The sequence below is a fragment of the Micropterus dolomieu genome, linkage group LG09, assembly GCF_021292245.1.
Source record: "Micropterus dolomieu isolate WLL.071019.BEF.003 ecotype Adirondacks linkage group LG09, ASM2129224v1, whole genome shotgun sequence".
NCBI lineage: Eukaryota > Metazoa > Chordata > Actinopteri > Centrarchiformes > Centrarchidae > Micropterus > Micropterus dolomieu.
This window is the reverse complement of record NC_060158.1, coordinates 16524344-16541993: the sequence shown is the minus strand read 5'-3', so window position 1 is coordinate 16541993 and position 17650 is coordinate 16524344. Positions and strand designations below refer to the sequence as shown.

The window sequence follows — 17650 nt, the reverse complement described above, 5'->3', positions numbered from 1 at the left end:
CATGTTTTTATCAACTTAGAAATATAGCAAAAATTTGATCTATGTTAACTTTTAAGGACACCGAGACCATTTTACACGCCTTCATCTCATCACGCCTGGATTATTGCAACAGCCTTTTCACCTGTTTAACCCAAAAATCTATTGATCGACTCCAGACTGTCCAGAACTCAGCTGCCAGGCTTTTAACCAGAACAAAGAAATATGACCACATTACTCCTATTTTAGCTTCATTACACTGGCTCCCAGTATGTTTTAGAATTGACTTTAAAATTCTATTGATCACTTTTAAAGCTCTTCATGGCCTCTCACCTTGTTATATTTCTGACCTTTTAGTTCCATACACACCAGCACGTACCTTGAGATCCTCGGGCAGAGGTCTGCTGTCTGTTCCAGAGTCTCGACTGAAAACTAAAGGGGACAGAGCGTTTGCTGTCAGGGCCCCGAGGCTCTGGAACAGCCTGCCCGAGGAAATCAGGTCGGCTGAGTCAGTGAACTCATTTTAAGTCCCTTCTTAAAACATACTTTTATAGGAGAGCCTTTCCTGATCTTATTTGACTTTATTTTATCCTTTTTAATTTATTCTATTTAACTTATTTTATATTTATCTTAAACGTGTATTTTAGTCTTTTCAATGTTTTCTTGCTTTTATCATGTATTGTTTTTGTATTATTGTCTTTTGGGTATTATTGTCTTTACACTTGTTAAAGCACTTTGTAACTTGTTTTTGAAAAGTGCTCTACAAATAAAGATTATTATTATTATTGAGACTGCAAATCTTGCCAGTACATTCTTTTAAATCAGTCCTCAAAATAGGATGGCTTTTTTTAGTATATCTACTGCATTTTACCTATTATTTTGCACATTATTGTTTTATCAGATTTGATGTTTTATAGGGCTGTACAATTAATCAAATTTTAATCGCGATTTTGATTTTGGCTTCCACTGATGTGTGCTGCCTGCTGCTTTGCAATGACTAGTTAATAAGAATAGTTTTGTCTTGTGTTATAAATCCAGCACACCCTTTCCTTTACAGTGGTGCCCCTCCCTAAAAGCCAGGCTGTGATGTTTAATTCAGCTGGAGGCCAAGATGACGGGGGTTATAACTGCTCCAACTTGCTACCCCATTATTAGCTTTAGCCACAGCATTTTACACTGTCACATAAACTAGCCTAGCAGCTAGCAGCTTTTCCTGTACTCATAGCTTGACAATTTACATATTTACATTTACTCATTTAGCTGACTTACAATTGCTATATATGTCTCTGAAGCAACGAGGGGTTAAGTGTCTTGCTCAGGGACACAATGGTGGATGGGTCACAGTGGGGAGTTGAACCCCGGGTCTCTCACACCAAAGGCATAGTCTTATGCGCCATCACCACACCATATTATTTATACTTATACTATACCAGGTGTGTTAAGCCTGGCTTTACCAAGTCCCTGCTTGTAAAATATCCACAATTTCCCTGTCTTCTAACGAATTAAGTATGACCAGTTATACTTTTCTTACTCACCGTTGGTTTAATTAAGTAACTGCTGACAGAACACCCCGGTTGAATTTCAGCATTATGTAACGTAACGAGTTGTTGTCAACTCATGTAGTTCACCTGCTCTGCTCCACTCCGTGTATACACACGCACACACGTGTGTATACAGCAATACAACATCCCCAAAGCAGTCAACCTGTGGAAACACTGCGTTGTTGTCATCCTCTTGCACTCCAAAATGCTGTTTAAAGTTAATAATATTCAATTACTATTTCTTATTTCATGGGCTATTTGGGATTTTTGGGGTAATGCATAATATTTTATGAAAATGAAGCTTGCATATTTTAAAATGCATGATGTTTCCTAAGTCAATCAGTAACTAATCAATCGTGTTAAATAACAGTGATTATGATTTTCACCATAATCGAGCAGCCCTAATGTTTTGTATTGTTTTTATCTTCGCTGTGTGCACTATTTTATTTTGTTTTATTATATTATTATTCCCAAGAAATGAAAAAATTAAGACTGACTGTCAAGACACAGTTAGTTTGCTCTGACCTGGAAGTCGACAGCTCTCTTGTTGGCTAGGTCAGCCTTGTTGCCTGACAGTGCGATGACTATATTCGGGCTAGCTTGTCTTTGCAGCTCTTTCACCCAGTTCTTTGCTCGTGCAAAGGACTCCTGCAAATAGAAAAAATAGCGCCTCTGTCATTTTCATAAAAGCCATCAGCTCTTTTGAAGCAATCTTACTTCATCTTGAGGGCATGAATATGACAAATATCTGTACGACTTAAAAGTGAGAGTAATATTGGGAAAATTGTATTAAGAGCTTAGTAGGGAGTAAATGTGCCTCATTTGTGATGTCGTAGACCACGATGGCGGCCTGTGCTCCTCTGTAATACATGGGTGCCAAACTGTGGTAACGCTCCTGGCCTGCAGTGTCCCAGATTTCAAACTTCACCGTTGTGTCATCTAGGCACACTGTCTGGGTGAGAAAGGCCGCTGAAAGGAAAGCATAAGGTAAGCGGAAAGTCACCATTAGATGATCAACATCTACACCAAACAGCACTTTTTCCAATGCATGGAAACAGGGCATAAATTATCAATTTATGTGAGACAAACTGTAGCCTTTGTAGAATTCCATTTCAAATGATGTGGAAAAGAGATAGGTGCTTGTTATGTTATGATTTTGTAACTAATTCAAGTTCCACTTTAACAATGTGTCCATAATCCTGACTGCAACAATGAAATGGTAAACGTCTGCAAATTATTTTTTAATTTGGAGTTCTTTTTGTAAAGCACTGTTATAACAATAGCAAAGCACCCAATTGGCTATGAGGAGGTGCACCTGTCCTGAATCACACATTATTACTATCTAAACAAAAAAAAAGCTAAATCTGGCAAATACAGTCACAAATATACCTGGCTGATGTACAACCTGGTGTGTCTGTGACACTCACCTCCTATTGTGCTCTCCTGGAACTCATGGAACTGACCCTTGACGAAGCGGAGAACTAAGCTGGACTTGCCAACAGCTGACTCCCCCAACAGCACCAGCTTAAACTGACAGATCTTGTTCCCTGCATTGGGTCCATTGGGTCTCGTAGCTCCTCCCCGATTGGCCATGACCTAGTCAGATCCCCCGGTGTCCTGTGTGCCTCACTATCAGCACTTCTGCTGCGCGTAACAGAAGAAACCAAGTTGCTGAATATTAAAGAATAATAAACATGTGTTTGCTCGGAATAAACAGAAAAAAATCTTCTTACATCGACGGAAATATGCTCCAACATTTTATGTAAACAGTGCAATGTTCTCAAATGCTGACAAAGTTCAAGTGTGATGCCAAAATATTAACGGAAACAGTGTCTACACAGATGACAATTTCTGTTAGAGCTGTGAAAAGTTACTTAAATAACCTGCTTTTCCCCCCCCTTTGTTTTGATATGAGGGACTTGAAATAGAACAAAATACTATGACAATTACAGTATTACTATAAGCAAAAAGTGGAAAAAAAAATACCCTGCCGACTAGTTTTGTGTGGGCAGTTTGTGGTCGTTTTAAGTAATTGGTAATATTTAAAGGGAACTAGAGATCTGCCAAAAGAACAGGAGTCATCATGCAACAAAAACCAGATGAATAACAACTGTGCAAAGAATAAAAAAATTATTCCTATAACACAAATTAGAGCAAGACTGAGACAGAAAAAAACCAATGGAAGTAATAAGTATGGAGGCTCTACTCACCTTATTATAGATCAGTTCAGTGTTTATTGATAACATTTTTAATTTATATTATTTTCTAATATATATCTGTGTAGTGGAGTATCATAAGAATTAGCCAGCACCTTCACTGTACATAGAGACGCATTCTGTGTAATAAATACATTTTAATAGTCCTGTCCAGTTCCACATGTCCTGACTGACAATCAAGTCCACTCAAAACAGAGCCAGTGCATTGAAAGTGATGCATTTCACACCCATACTTTCTCATGTCACATTCAAGTTCCAGCCCAGTAGTATCACTCTTCTGTATGCTGTGTGCTACGTTGCCATTTAAAAAAAAACAAGCAGGCTTCTACAGATTTTCCACAACAATAATTTATATATATATATATATATATATATATATATATATATTATAATATAAATAAATAAAGTGTGTAAAGTTCTCAATTTCCCCTCGAAAGCAATAAATACATTTACATACAAAACATGCATTGAATAAAACACAAAATATACTTACAATGTAGGCTACACAATAAATTCATGTTCCTTTTGTCTTTGAGTAATGAAAAAGTAAATCTATATGTATATTTATTAGTTAAATAATTAGTCATCAGTCAACATGCAAAGCCATCATTTAAATATAACCATGTAATCATTGACAAAATGTTACCACAGTAGGTGTGTCTCTCCAACAGTCCCCTTATGTCTTAAAATCTCAAAGAGTCCTTGATTTTAACCTTCCTTGGTTAACTATGACCTGGATGACTGAGAACCTTCACAGACAATATCAAAGAGGCAAAGAAAGTCCACCACAACCACATCGGTAACCACAAGCAAAGAAAGCATTGTCAGAGTTGTCACAGAGTTTCACCCACCCACATTACTCGAGTGTGTTACAACTGCAGGCACCTCTGTATGAATACATCCCATGCATTCAGGCATTTCTTAGTAACTTATTTAGGACTGAACTGCTGACTAATTTGTGCACAAACGATGTTGTCAAGAGAGAATAGCATTCTATGCGCGATTGTGCAAGGAGAATTTACTCTGAGCATGATACGGGGAATTTTATCACTGACCACAAAAATGACTATTATTACTTTCACCGTGCATCCCCCACCAACCACCTTATCCAGGAGGCGGATATTATGCCTACTGACAAAAACACAGATACCTTATCATACTCATAAATGCTCTCTAATGCATTATAGTACAATGGCTATGCAAAAATGTACATTTGTAAAGCATATTAGTCACACATTAGTTGATATTGTTCGCTGAGAAGCCACAGTTTTGATGATGTTGTACTGTATTATATAACACTGTAAGGTGTACAGAATGTACAGATGCTCATGTTTGTTATGTTTAACTGGTATACTATTGCATGAATATAGTCATTTATTTATAAAGGCAAAGACAGGTCTAGTCACCTGTTGTGTTGTGTCAGTCTGTGCTGGCTTCTGCTGATGTTATGTCAGTCATCAATACATCAAAACATCAACAGGGTTATATATAATGTCTTAGTCACATATTAAAAGAATGATCTGTTTTAAGCAGATTTTTGCAACACCACAAAAACCTGTGCCTTTAAATCCTTAACTTATATTGCCCAAGGCTTTGCAAAGGCTATATTAACAACATAATAGGCCTACATTACATATTAGCTTACAAAAAGCATGCACACAGGTGTCAAATTATTTCTTAAAATGCAGAACATATCCAGGAATGGGGAAGAACACTGCGTTTAAATAATATGCTTTGCGACACATGGCGCATGAAAGCGACTAGTGAGGCCGTTACCGAGGTAGTTAGGCCGGGGATTTATCCTTTACACTAACCAAGACAATTTGACAACAAACATTTTAAACAAAGGCAAGCATGACGAAAACAGACATACGCATGAGAAACTACTGCGAGAAACCAGTTAACTTGAACTGCGTTTGCTCAGACTTATGACAGGAACTATCAACGCTGCGCACTGCAATGGTCACAAAATATTTGTATATGTCATTAGTCATTGTCATTAGTTGACTGTAAACAAATTTGCTCATGTCAGCTGTGGCCATGTAACTGTTTTGATTTTAGAGGGGGACGCCATTTTCCAAACTGTTTTTGTTGTCTAGCTAGTTAGCTTATTTGCTGTTAGCCAACCATAGCTTTTTAACTATCCAGTTACCCTGCCATCCACTTTAAAAGCACAGAAATACGACAGGCTCGGCTAACTTACATACAGCAAAAGGAAATACAATGGGTTAACAAGCTAGTCGTTGTATTGCTAGTTAACGTTATCAAACTGAAATGTTGTTAGCTAATGTTATTTAATGGGGAGTAGCCAAACCCCTTAAATAAGACACACTAGCTTGCTAGCACTGTTAGCAATCCACCCACTGACCTGATTCCACCCATTTAGCTTTTAGCAATCACAAAGTCAAATGTAAGCTTGCTATCCCGTGCGCTTGCTAATGACACCACATGAACACTGAAGAGAAACAGATGGACTCGGTAAGACGTGACAAAGGCCTGTATTTCTGCATTCCCTTAGCTATCAAACATCACCGACGTTAGCTGGAGTCAGCTAACGTTAGCGCTAGCTAACCTTACTCCCTGATGACAACTGAGCAAACGTTAGCGTTAGCCAGTCAGCCAGCTGGAAACCACAACTTGTCGATTCATGTCAAGTACGCTACCTGAGAGCCAGACGATGTTTTGAACTTTAAATACCACCGCTGTAGTATTTACACACGGAACCCGGGACACTGTGGTGAGGTGATGTTGGGGAACCAAGAAAATAAATTCAACAATCCCGTCACGTCTCCTCCTTTCTTTCTTCTCGCAACTTCCCCTTAGAACCAAAACACAAACAACCTCTTCCGCCCCACGTGCCACGTCACACAGCGCGTCTGCCCTCCGCTACCAATAACGCCAAATAAATATATTTTAATAATCATAATAATTACTCATTACTTTATGTTTATATAACACAACGAATATGAAAATATTGCATTGTCAATATATTGGCAATAGTCACACATATTTATACCCTAGGAACTTTACAAGCTAGTCAAGAAAGCTCAAAAACGACCGTATTTCTTAAGGAAGTTTAAGAAGGCTAAATTCCCCTTTACAGAGGAGCAATCAGGAGCAATAGAAAGCATCCTGACTGAAAACATCACAAACTGGCATGGGATGTGCACGGCCCAGGCCAGGACCGAAGGGCTTTGCAGCGGGTGATTAACCTACTCAGAAGATCATTGGTACCCATCTCCCGAGAATCAGTGATATCGGTTAGGTGCCTGCGCAGAGCCCAAAGGATACTAAAGGACAGTACCCACCACAGCCACCGCCTCAAGTCTCAGAAAGCTGTGCGAGCCAGTGCCATTCTCTCGTGAGCACAAAAGTAGTTTGTGCTACTAGCAGTAGAAAAAAACTCAGTGACTAAAAATGACAAAAAGTACTCCGGAGCTAAAAGTGATGTGATGTTTGTATAAAATAATATCAGATAAAATATTAGATTACATGACCTAAATACAGGTCCCCTGTATCTATAACCGCATGTTCTCTCACTGGCCTAAACTAAGGTGTGCTTGAAATGTATCACATGGGTTGAATAAATATTTATAGAAAGGGTGATTGAACGTAAGCCCACAACTGACTGCTGAGAGGAGGGAACTGTAGTATAACAACGAGCCGAGAGGTGTCAGTATAGTTAAGTGAATGTCGGAGTTTAGCTCGGCGAGGAAGAGCAAAGCTCCGCCCTGCTCCCTCTTCCGGATAAGCCACCCATGATATCAGCACATTTTATTTATAGTGGAATATATATTTTATCTGTTGTCTGTGTTGTGTGGCGTTTTATACCATAACACTTTGTTTGTCTAGCGGCGGTCTGTTTCATACAGCTCGATAAGACCCATTGAACAAACTGAGCAACATCAAGTCATGGAGGAGGAGACAGCGGAGACACCAGAGGAGCAGCTGGCAAAGCAGCACCGCAAGGAAAAGAAAGACCTGCAAGGTACCTGAACTTCAGCTCTTGGCACTCTTTGTAGTTAAAGTTTATCACTTTGTTTGCATTTAAATTGGTGCTTTATTCCTTGGACAATCTATCCAATATCAAACCAAGTAGTATAAAAATATCAAGTCAAAGGAGACGATTCTGAGCAAAATGTAAGGCCCATAATATTAGTGTTATAATGCGCTGGTGTGTTTACCAGTCAAAGTGTTTCAGTAGTAGGTCACGCTGATTGTAGCTGTAGGGGTGAAATTCACACAGTCATAGATGGCAGAAAACTGCACAGATCTGTATAGGTTGAAGATTTAATGCTTCTCATTATAGCGTCATTCTGATCAATCATGTGCAAACCAGCTGTTAAAGGCAAAATACAAGCTGTTACATTGCGTGTCTCCAGACAAATAGGTTTGATACTACACTTTAGCCATGTTATGTAGGCTATATATATTTTTTTAACTCACAGAGAGGGGTGCAGCAACAGATTTGAATTAAGGAAAGCAAATTTCAGTTTCTTTAAATAAATAAACAACATCAAGGTTCATTAATATCATCTGTGAGTGTATTCTTCTTCATTTTGGTCATCCTGGCCGTCTAATTTATTTTCAACCTTAGCTTTTCTAACCAGCATCCAGCATCATCTTAGAGTTGTTTTCTGTATATAGTATACACAAGCTTTACTGAATATTGTTTTGCCAAACAATCCTTTCCTGTGCTTCACTTTCAGCTAAAATCCAGAGCATGAAAAATGCAGTCCCAAAAAATGACAAGAAAAAGAGAAAACAGCTGACAGAGGAGATTGCCAAACTAGAGGCTGACCTCAGCCAGAAACACGAGGAGGAATTAAGGCAACTCAAATCTACCGCTGACACAGAGGTAAATGTCTGAATTCAGGTGACTGACAAATGTCACGGTTATGCTTTACATTAGGAGACATGGCTGCCTTAAAAAGACAAACCCTTTTCAATGCAATCCCTGTATAATTTATTGCACAACACGTAATTGTCATGAACACATGTATTGTTCCAAATAGACACATGGATGTACTAAACATGCACATAGTTTAATACATTGGAGGTACTTCATAACATTAGCGAAGTATTGCACATAATTATTTTTTTTTTTTTGTCACATTTGTATCTCATTATTCATGGTTATGTCAAGTGTGTTATTAGATAAATGTCAATTTGCAACATAAACACAGCTCTCCTCACTCAATCTTACAAGGTGAAAGAGATGATAAATGGAGTTGGGACCATGAAGACAGAGGACAGGGAACAAGAAGATGTGAAACAGCCACGTGTAACCAAGGCGCAGAAGAGAAGGGTGAGATACAGGTTCCATCTCAAATAGGAGCATATTAAGTGCTGTTTGTTATTGCCCACAGCAATACATTTAATGACACACTCAGAGAACGATGGAAGAAGCACTCTTCAGGCTATTATCTATCATCCTATAATTTATGTCGGTACCTTTAGACTGAAGTACGATTATTGGTTACTCCTCTACATTTCATTTACAATTGGTAGTTTAATCAAACATTTTTGTTTGCTTTCCTTTTTTTCAGTCATGATTCCAAGTACTAATTAAATACATTTTGTTTAAATGATCCTCTCCAGGACAAGAAGGCTGCCCAGGAGAAGGAGCGGGAGAGCAGGATAGCAGAGGCCGAGGTGCAAAACCTGCAGGGTGTGAGGCACCAGGAGGGTTTGATGCTGGCTCAGAAACTCGCCCAGCAACAGCTTCAGATTAAAGAGATCTCTTCCGATGGCCACTGCATGTACCGTGCCATCGAAGATCAGCTGGCACAGCGATCGAAGGTACATATTGTTGTGGAAGTATTATAGATGTAGCTGTAGTTTGAATACCAAATCAGAGATATGATAAGCAAAAGTGTACCAACCACACTCTTTGCCACCGCACTGTCTAGAGTTGCTATAATCCCTAAAGTTCATACACAGTGAGTACATGTTATATTCTGTTATGTATTATTCTAGCCTGGGTTGATCATGAGTGTGAAAGAACTGCGCTCCCGCACTGCTGAGCACATGAGAAGCCATGCTGATGACTTCCTGCCTTTCCTCACCAATCCCAACACTGGTGACATGTACACATCAGGTAACACTTTGATCTTTGTTTTGGTTTTCAGAAGCAATCTGTCAAAGGTATAAGTATACTAAAAACCTTAAATGGTAGCTGGAGATATTGCATATGACATGTTTTTAGAAAGTAATTATGTGTATGCACAGTATTCATGAAAGTGTGTGTGTGTGTGTGTGTGTGTGTGTGTGTGTGTGTGTGTGTGTGTGTGTGTGTGTGTGTGTGTGTGTGTGTGTGTGTGTGTGTGTATACTGGTTTCCAGATGAGTTTGACAAATACTGCAGTGATGTGGAGCACACAGCAGCTTGGGGTGGACAACTAGAAGTGAGTTGTTTGAAGTTTTTGCTCAGATACACTGTGCTGTTGCTTCTTGTCCCTTTTTCCCCATTTCCTTTTTTGTCTTGTCTTGTCTCTGACTCAAAATGCATTGTTACAAGTTGGAACTGTACTGTGAGTACAGATGGATATTCCAGCATCCTTATAAAGTGTCTATGAAAAGGTAACACAACAGAACTATTTACAACCAGGGAGGGAGATTGCGTAATTGAAAGGCATAAAAGAAGAAGCATAATAAAGATGTTTATAGCAGTTTGGCCTTACACAGTTACAGGGCAGTACAGTATATTAAAGAGACAGACAAAAAAGTAAAATTCATGGATGTTCCTTCAATTCATTATCTCAACAAAATTGGGTCTCAGAGGTTTGACATATTACACCCATTTTCCCCAGTGTTGGATGTAAATGTGCATACTCTGGTTAAAGGAAAAAGTTATCTTTTCCATCTTTATAGATCTCCAATGGCAGATCAATAACTTTTGAATCCAGGGGAACAGCACAATTTAATGGTTAAGGCAAATGGTATTTGTGTTTTAAAGCTCCTTGTGCTTTTCAATAATGATTTTCCTTTCCATGACTCTTCCCCAAACAGTTGCGAGCTTTGACCCAAGTTCTTCACATGCCAATAGAAGTGATCCAGGCTGACTCCTCAACTATAAAAATTGGGGAGGAATTTGACGGTGAATCCATCACCCTCGTGTACGTTGCTATATCTGTTCAAGATCACGTAGGATTAGCAGAATTGTTCAAATATTAGCAGTTATAGTAGAAAAATGTGTAATAAAATATGAAGCTGAAAACATTACATATAAATTAGAGCGGTATTTACAACAGTTGAAACCTGATGAAACTAGTCAAGGCATTTGTTGCAAGTTTAAATATAATCTGTAATTGTGTAAATTAAGCATTTATGAAAGGCTTATCAAACGTCTTCTCTCATAGAGCATGCTGTTCCTCTCACCAGTTACGATCAGTGTAAACTTGAGTAACTGATATTCCAAACATGTACTGTACTTGTTTATGAGGGACATAATATGGCAGGTTTGGATCCTCATGTATGCATGTAAATGTTAAGAAACTGATAACATCATGGCTATCATGCAGCACTCTAAAGCAGCTGTAGACAGCATATCTGTGCATAAACAATATTAAATAATAAGTCCTAAACATATTTTCTCATTGTTTGCAGCTATATGCGTCATGCCTATGGACTAGGAGAGCATTATAATTCTGTGGAGCGGCTAAAGGACCCAGTCAACACAGAGGACAGCTGAGAGACCGCTCAGTCTTGGTGTGACTTAAACCAGTGTGTGTAATGCTGAGAGTGTTCGAGCCTCTCACACCAAGGGCCCCTAAATACAAACGTATTTTAGAGGGAGGACCTCACCCCCCACTGAAGATACTGTTAAGCTGATGTTAACGGAGAATGTTGCTGATTTCAAAATGGGATAAACACACAATGGCAATTTTCTGTTAAGAAGTCAAAAGATGTCATTGGGGAGAGTGAAATCTAATATAATCCATCACTTCTGAAAAATTACCTTGTAAATGAAATTAATGATATTACACTGGACATCCTCGGGCTGTCTCAGGGACCCCCGGGGTTTCCTTCAGCCCATTTTAGGAAGTAGTGGCAAAATACTGTGTATCTAAATTCACTTGGGCAGGAGAGGATGTAAGAGCTGTTGATTATGCATGTCCCTCAACCAAATGTCAACAGAGTCACCGAGTGGTTGTTGAACTTTTGCAGTGTTCTTGGAATGAACTGAATTGTTGAACTTGTAAAACATTACGTGTTACATAAACATATACAATACTAAAAAGGTATGTGACTGCTTTATTTTAGTTATTTATTTTTAACTTAAGGTGATCATCAGAAGGCATTTGAATTATTTTCAGGTATTTAACAAAAATAATGTGAACAAAAAGATGAAGAAATACCTGCACCAGTCTTCCCTGTTCGTTAATTCTACACACATGACATTTTGACCACAAATGGTCTCCCTCAGGTTAATTCCAGTTGTCAGTTTCATACAGAAAAATGGTTTAAACATATGTCATGTCTGCATATGGTAAACTGTACACATTCTGGAGGCCTACAGAACATATCTATAATCATACACTCACTGCTTTGCAATTTGTCATAAAATACTGTAAAATGCCAGTGGTGGAAAGTACTGAAGTAGAATGTTGAGGTACTTTGAGTATTTCTTGTTTGTTACTTTAAATTCTACTACATTTCAGAGGGAAATATTGTACTTTATACTTGATTACATAAATATTAACAGCTATAGTTACTAGTTGCTTTTTAGATTAGAGTTTAAATACAAAACATGTTAAGTTTTATTCTAATAGGTCACTGATGCACCACACTTTTGGAAATAATTGTATGCAGGCAAAAGAAGTCTGAGGTCCATAATGAAGTTGTTGAGTTTTTCATGTGGTTCATAGCCAATCCTAGGCAAAGCAAGCAATAAAATAAGATACCAGGGCTCCTCCCTTTCGTTCTGGTAAAAAGACAAACCTGTGGTGCCTCCCAATTCTTACAAACCAAAACCCAGACCTGTACCAAAAGAATATTTAATATAAAGCTCAAGGAGCAGATACTTGAACAAATAATAAATAGTTCCTACACTACCCAACAGTATAATAGGTAGTTAAAACTAGCTCCTTGACCAACTATGTCAAAACGCTTCTTACACATTAATGCATCAGTAATTATAATTCTTTAAAATATATAACATTGCACCTAAAGCAGCCATTCTGCTTGAGTTATTTTTAATAATTTAAACACATTTTGCTCATAATACTTCTGTAGTTTTTTATTGCTACTTTTACTGAAGTAAATGAGCTAGTTCTTCCACCACTGGAAAATGCTGTGCAGTTAAAACTGAATTGGACATATATCAAAAAATAAACACACATACAACAGGACCATGCAATAATATGTTCTGTAGATAGGGGACACGGGTATGGTTGTAACACTTCTTGCTTCAGCAACTATAACTCAATTATTTTTTTGCTAGAGTTCTCAAACCTTTTTACAAAGTACCCACATTTGTTTACTACAAATGGCACCAATTCAGTCCTCAAAAATCTCACAGACCTCCTGAGTTACATGGTGTTACTTTGTCACAACCTACCCTACTACCAGGGTATGTTGTAACACATGCTGGGGGTAAATAGTAACAATAAGACAAAAGAAGCAAAAATGGATGTCATGCAATATGATATGCTTCAAAAACAGGTGTAGTGAAATAAACAACAAAGTTACCCTCTCCCTGTAACATGCTATGTCTGATGACTCGCACGCACCTGTGTGTTTGTGTAAATTTGTCCACAAACTTACTTAACAGTATACTTAATAAACTAAAATACTAAAATGTACTTTAATGTAATTGTTAAGTAATCTAATTAAAGAAGATGTTGCCTAAATATTTTCTCTATATATTCTGAATATCCATTTTATTCTCTTCTCTTATATTAACTTAATCCCGTTGTGGGATTAATGATGGATTTTTTAATTGAATTGAACTCATTGAAGTATATGCCACTCAGCTGTCACCACTAGATGTTGCTCTGCCTCAACGCAAATCCTCATGACAAGTCAAAAAGCGTCTTGTCGCCATGGAAACTTTAAGGCGAGTGTTGGATGTTAGTTGTCAAAGTTTGCCATGGAGCCAGTGGCCAGAGCTTATTATGGTAAAGCGACTTCTTTAAATTTGAATTCCAAAAAACTAAAGGACGTCCCCGGGTGTGTTTCCCGATTATCAAACCTGTCAGTGCTGCTGCTGAACAACAACTCCATCAGCGCCCTGCCTGCCGAGCTGCTCTCTTTACAACGCGTGAGTCTCCTCCGTTTGTTTGCTCCGAGCTCATCTGTTTGCTGGACATTTTCCAAAATAACACCTTTATTCATACAATCCCTGCAAGCTGGTTAAGCTCAATTTGGGAAATAATGCCTTGAAGGAGGTCCCTGCTGTTTTGGGCCATCTGGAGTCCTTGAAGAAACTGTATCTGTTCAGCAACCAAATTACAGTAGTGCCACCTGATGTCATAGGTAGGTCCTCACTGTTCTGCCTGATAAGCACCTCTGAAGATTTGATAAAAAACACAAAGCTAAAATGAACCCCTTTATTATGTGTTACAGATGGTTTACACAACCTTGTTGTGCTCAATCTGAACCACAACCAGATTCAAAGACTTCCACCTGAGATTAAAAGGTATGGCACCATGGTATTCAAGATATCCTTCCTTGCAATAATAGATTTTGAAGATGACTAATGAATTAATATTTGTACATCAATGCTAAATTAACTCTATTATAGTAAAGTGGTTACGAATAATGTATTTCTGTGTTTAAAAACACAAATTCAAATCTGTCTCTCCCGTTAGCTTGAGACGGCTTCAACATCTCAGTGTGCTGGACAATCAGTTGGAGGAGGTCCCTGCTGAGTTGGGTCATCTCACTATGTTGTCTGAGTTAAACTTGACATCCAATAATTTGTCCTGGCTACCTCAGCAGCTGTACCAGTGTAAAGAACTAACCAGGTTATATGTAGCCAGAAACAAGCTGACCAGCCTACCAGAGGTGGGTATTCACTAGTGGGATTTTTAAATGCATTTGTCCTCAGCTCATACAAAACAAAAAACACACTTAGCAGTTTTTGCATGTTTATTTGACTTCAAGCAATGCAAGTGAAATTCTTTATCTAAATGAATATGTGGTAACTTATGGCTAAACTATTATTTTCTTGAACCTATTGGACGGAAACGAGGTAAACGAGGTAGCTTTTAGGATATTAAGTCACACCCACATATGCTGTCACAGTCAAGTTCTAATTTCAGTTTACCATTTTATTGTACAGTGTGGCAGCTACATGACCAAACACTTACATTTCACTCAGGGAATTGGGGCACTGGCAAAACTCCAGGTTCTAGATGTGGCTGGGAACAAGATGTCTATGTTCCCCATTGAGGTAGGTTGTTAGCTAATTCAGCAGCACAATGCTGTGTCATAGTGAAATCAAAAAATTTAATCACCACCTCACTGAATGACACAGGACATTGCTCTGTGTAGTTTCACCTGCTGCCCCTGAAGGAGCTCTACTATGAAGGCAACAGGTTTGTGCGCTGTGAGCCGATATCGTCAGTGCAGGATGTGGAGGTGCTTACATTAAAGGTAAAGTGTCACTGAAGCAGAACAGCAGACATTTACCATATTTATCATCCACTATGCAAGATAGCTCACAATATGGCTTTGTGTTTATTCAGTAACATTATATTTGGTGTATTTGCATCTCATTATTCCTGCTTCATCTTTGTCTGCCAGGAACTGGTTGCCAGATTTGTCTTGCAGGAGAACAGGAACATGTCGTCTCTGGTCCACAGGATGCTTCACCACTACCCACTCCTGACCACCCTGTTGGCCAGTGGCAGCTGTTGTGCGCTCTGCCTGGGTCCCTTCCTCACCACCTGGCTGGAGTGTGTGCATTTTGTCAATCTGAAGAAGGTTTGAAAAGATGTTCTTAAATATTTGTGATCTGCACAGAAATAGGGTAAATATATAGCGGCTCATGCATTTAGATGTGCTTTGTCATGTTTATGTGTGTTACAGGACATGAAAATAAGGAGTTCGCTGACTATTCCCGTGCGCGCCCTTCTCTGTTCGTACAAGTGCTTTAATACAGATGGACACTCCTACTATGGTATTGCTGCAAGATAAATACAAGTTCAGTAATAATAGCTACTATCTATCTCAATCACAATGGACACATATCTATTAATACACACATTTAACAATAAACCTCACCAAGACAATGCATTTCTGGCAGTAGTTAGATGTGCTAAAATATATTAATATGGTGCTATGATTTCCAGTATATGAGTTTTTTGTCCTTCAAACATCTCACAGATGCCGTTTGACTCCGTGGTCACTAGGTGGCATCAAAAGAACACTGAAAAATGTTTTAATAATGATAGCATGTCGAGTATATTTATGCTGTGTGCCAACCATAGCTTTCATAAAATTCCTAATAATAAAATCTGTATAATAGGTCTGTACATGGTGACTTTGCTTACTACTGTGTACTACTTATACAACACCTTTGTCCTTGAATGCCTGCATTAACTAAAGCTGTTTTTTCACAATGGTTGCTCAGTTCAGGTATGTAATATTATAGTTATAATTATAACTGGCAAGCCTGTAGATACTTTCAACTTATTTGTTCAACATAAAGCCTACACGGAGGCTCAACCATTACAGTTAAGTTTAATTTTAAACTATAGTGTTTTGTGTTACATTATACAATTACAGAATGATCATGAAGTTGAACCAATACCAGTTTTAACAAAAATGTGACATTATAACCTTCATTAAATTAGGGTTTATTGCAGGACTGTTGCATTAGATTTGCATTAGTTGTAGCAAGGTGTACTGAGGATATAGACCCTTTAAAGTCACACATTGCTGACAAAATTCTAGTGATACCTTAATGACAATGTTGCTAGAATATATCTTCAACACGTATTTTGGGTGTGTAAATCTAGTGAGATCCTATTTCCTTGTCAGTGATGATCAAGCTGTACTGAGACTCTATAGCTGCCCCATCTCTATCTCCATCTCCAGCCAGTGGCATCTGTTCCTACCTGCCACACAAGAGAGAGAGAGAAAAAGAGAGAGAGGCACAGTGAGAGAGAGAACTTCATTTCTAGCAAATTAATTTCCCATCCACGCCTCCAGAGCAGCTCGTTCGCTAGCTGCTGCGGCCGCTGCTGCGTGTGTCTACTGAGTCGGAGCCTCATGCATAAGGCATCAGGTTTAATTGCAAACCCAGAAACTAATGACTTTGGACTGGTTAACAGCAGGGGAGCCATACATCTCGAGCAAACTGAATGAAAAATCAGCTCAGAGGAGAGAAAAAAAGGAGCCTAGCCCCTAATTGATGAATAATTGAAGCGGCGAGCTACAGGGCATAATTGTGACATTTTGTTTCAATCAATTTCCAAGTGGTGTGGGCGAAAGTGCACTTAAAGGGAAAAGGCAATGACAAAGAATGAGAAAGAAAGAGAGAGAGATAGAGAGAGCAGTTGGTGATGGAAATGGACATTGGCTCTTCAGTCACTGCAATGACATGTGCCGGGGCAAAAGACCAGACTCATTCAAACACAAAATTACTTTTCTCTCTAGCTCTATCTCACTTTGTAGGTTTTCTGTCTAACTCCTGTTATAATTTGCCACTGTTACGTCACTTTTTCACTCCCAGCCAATGGATCTATATCTTTTTAAAATGATTTCTTTTGTCCATTTTCACTTGCCTTATTCATTCCTAAAAAGTCAACTCCACAGCTACTGTCCATTTACAGCACAGACAAATTAAAGTGAGGCTGCCATCTGTTTAAGTGGATGTATGAGTTTGTGTTTTCAGAACAGCCTAAATTCCTTCCTGAGTCAGCTTAGTTAGTCAGTCAGAGTATGAGGGCAGTGGGCCAAGCATAGG

General features: G+C 38.6%; 3 protein-coding genes across 6 annotated transcripts in view; 2 read left to right on the top strand and 1 right to left on the bottom strand.

Moving 5' to 3' along the window:
• The window catches only part of LOC123977225 (ras-related protein Rab-5A), a 9980-nt gene extending 3425 nt beyond the window's left edge, over window positions 1-6555 (bottom strand). Inside the window, exons 1-4 of one of the 2 annotated variants that reach the window (XM_046059816.1) lie at window positions 6397-6555; window positions 2945-3161; window positions 2335-2486; window positions 2043-2165 (exon numbers count right to left, since the gene is read on the bottom strand). In XM_046059816.1, the coding sequence (XP_045915772.1) occupies window positions 2043-2165; window positions 2335-2486; window positions 2945-3110 (441 nt within the window). In that variant the 5' untranslated portion in view covers window positions 3111-3161; window positions 6397-6555. The remainder of the gene's footprint in view (window positions 1-2042; window positions 2166-2334; window positions 2487-2944; window positions 3162-6396) is intronic. The other variant, XM_046059817.1, reaches the window with a different exon arrangement.
• Window positions 6556-7446: 891 nt separating this feature from the next.
• Window positions 7447-11974, top strand: otud6b (OTU deubiquitinase 6B). Its single transcript, XM_046058526.1, has 8 exons — window positions 7447-7721; window positions 8443-8591; window positions 8943-9041; window positions 9335-9535; window positions 9713-9833; window positions 10078-10139; window positions 10744-10850; window positions 11341-11974. The coding sequence occupies exons 1-8, from the start codon at window positions 7646-7648 to the stop codon at window positions 11423-11425; spliced, it is 900 nt and encodes a 299-aa protein (XP_045914482.1). The 5' UTR covers window positions 7447-7645; the 3' UTR covers window positions 11426-11974.
• Window positions 11975-13773: 1799 nt separating this feature from the next.
• lrrc69 (leucine rich repeat containing 69) lies at window positions 13774-16214 on the top strand. 3 transcript variants are annotated; one of them, XM_046059073.1, is made up of 9 exons: window positions 13774-13996; window positions 14085-14211; window positions 14302-14374; window positions 14547-14742; window positions 15020-15130; window positions 15232-15333; window positions 15484-15663; window positions 15769-15859; window positions 16066-16214. In XM_046059073.1, the coding sequence occupies exons 1-9, from the start codon at window positions 13826-13828 to the stop codon at window positions 16074-16076; spliced, it is 1062 nt and encodes a 353-aa protein (XP_045915029.1). In that variant the 5' UTR covers window positions 13774-13825; the 3' UTR covers window positions 16077-16214. The 3 variants fall into 3 exon arrangements, with proteins under 3 accessions (XP_045915029.1, XP_045915030.1, XP_045915028.1); XM_046059074.1 differs by having other exon boundaries at window positions 15059-15130; window positions 15769-16214; XM_046059072.1 differs by having other exon boundaries at window positions 15769-16214.
• The last annotated feature ends 1436 nt before the right edge of the window (window positions 16215-17650 follow it).

Excerpts from the sequence above, each read along its gene's own strand:
- otud6b (XM_046058526.1), top strand. The coding sequence starts at position 7,646 with ATGGAGGAGGAGACAGCGGAGACACCAGAGGAGCAGCTGGCAAAGCAG. Across the intron at positions 8,592-8,942 it reads AATCTACCGCTGACACAGAG|GTGAAAGAGATGATAAATGG; the intron begins GTAAATGTCTGA and ends CAATCTTACAAG. Across the intron at positions 9,042-9,334 it reads CCAAGGCGCAGAAGAGAAGG|GACAAGAAGGCTGCCCAGGA; the intron begins GTGAGATACAGG and ends GATCCTCTCCAG.
- lrrc69 (XM_046059072.1), top strand. The coding sequence starts at position 13,826 with ATGGAGCCAGTGGCCAGAGCTTATTATGGTAAAGCGACTTCTTTAAAT. Across the intron at positions 14,212-14,301 it reads AGTGCCACCTGATGTCATAG|ATGGTTTACACAACCTTGTT; the intron begins GTAGGTCCTCAC and ends TATGTGTTACAG. Across the intron at positions 14,743-15,019 it reads AGCTGACCAGCCTACCAGAG|TGTGGCAGCTACATGACCAA; the intron begins GTGGGTATTCAC and ends TTTATTGTACAG.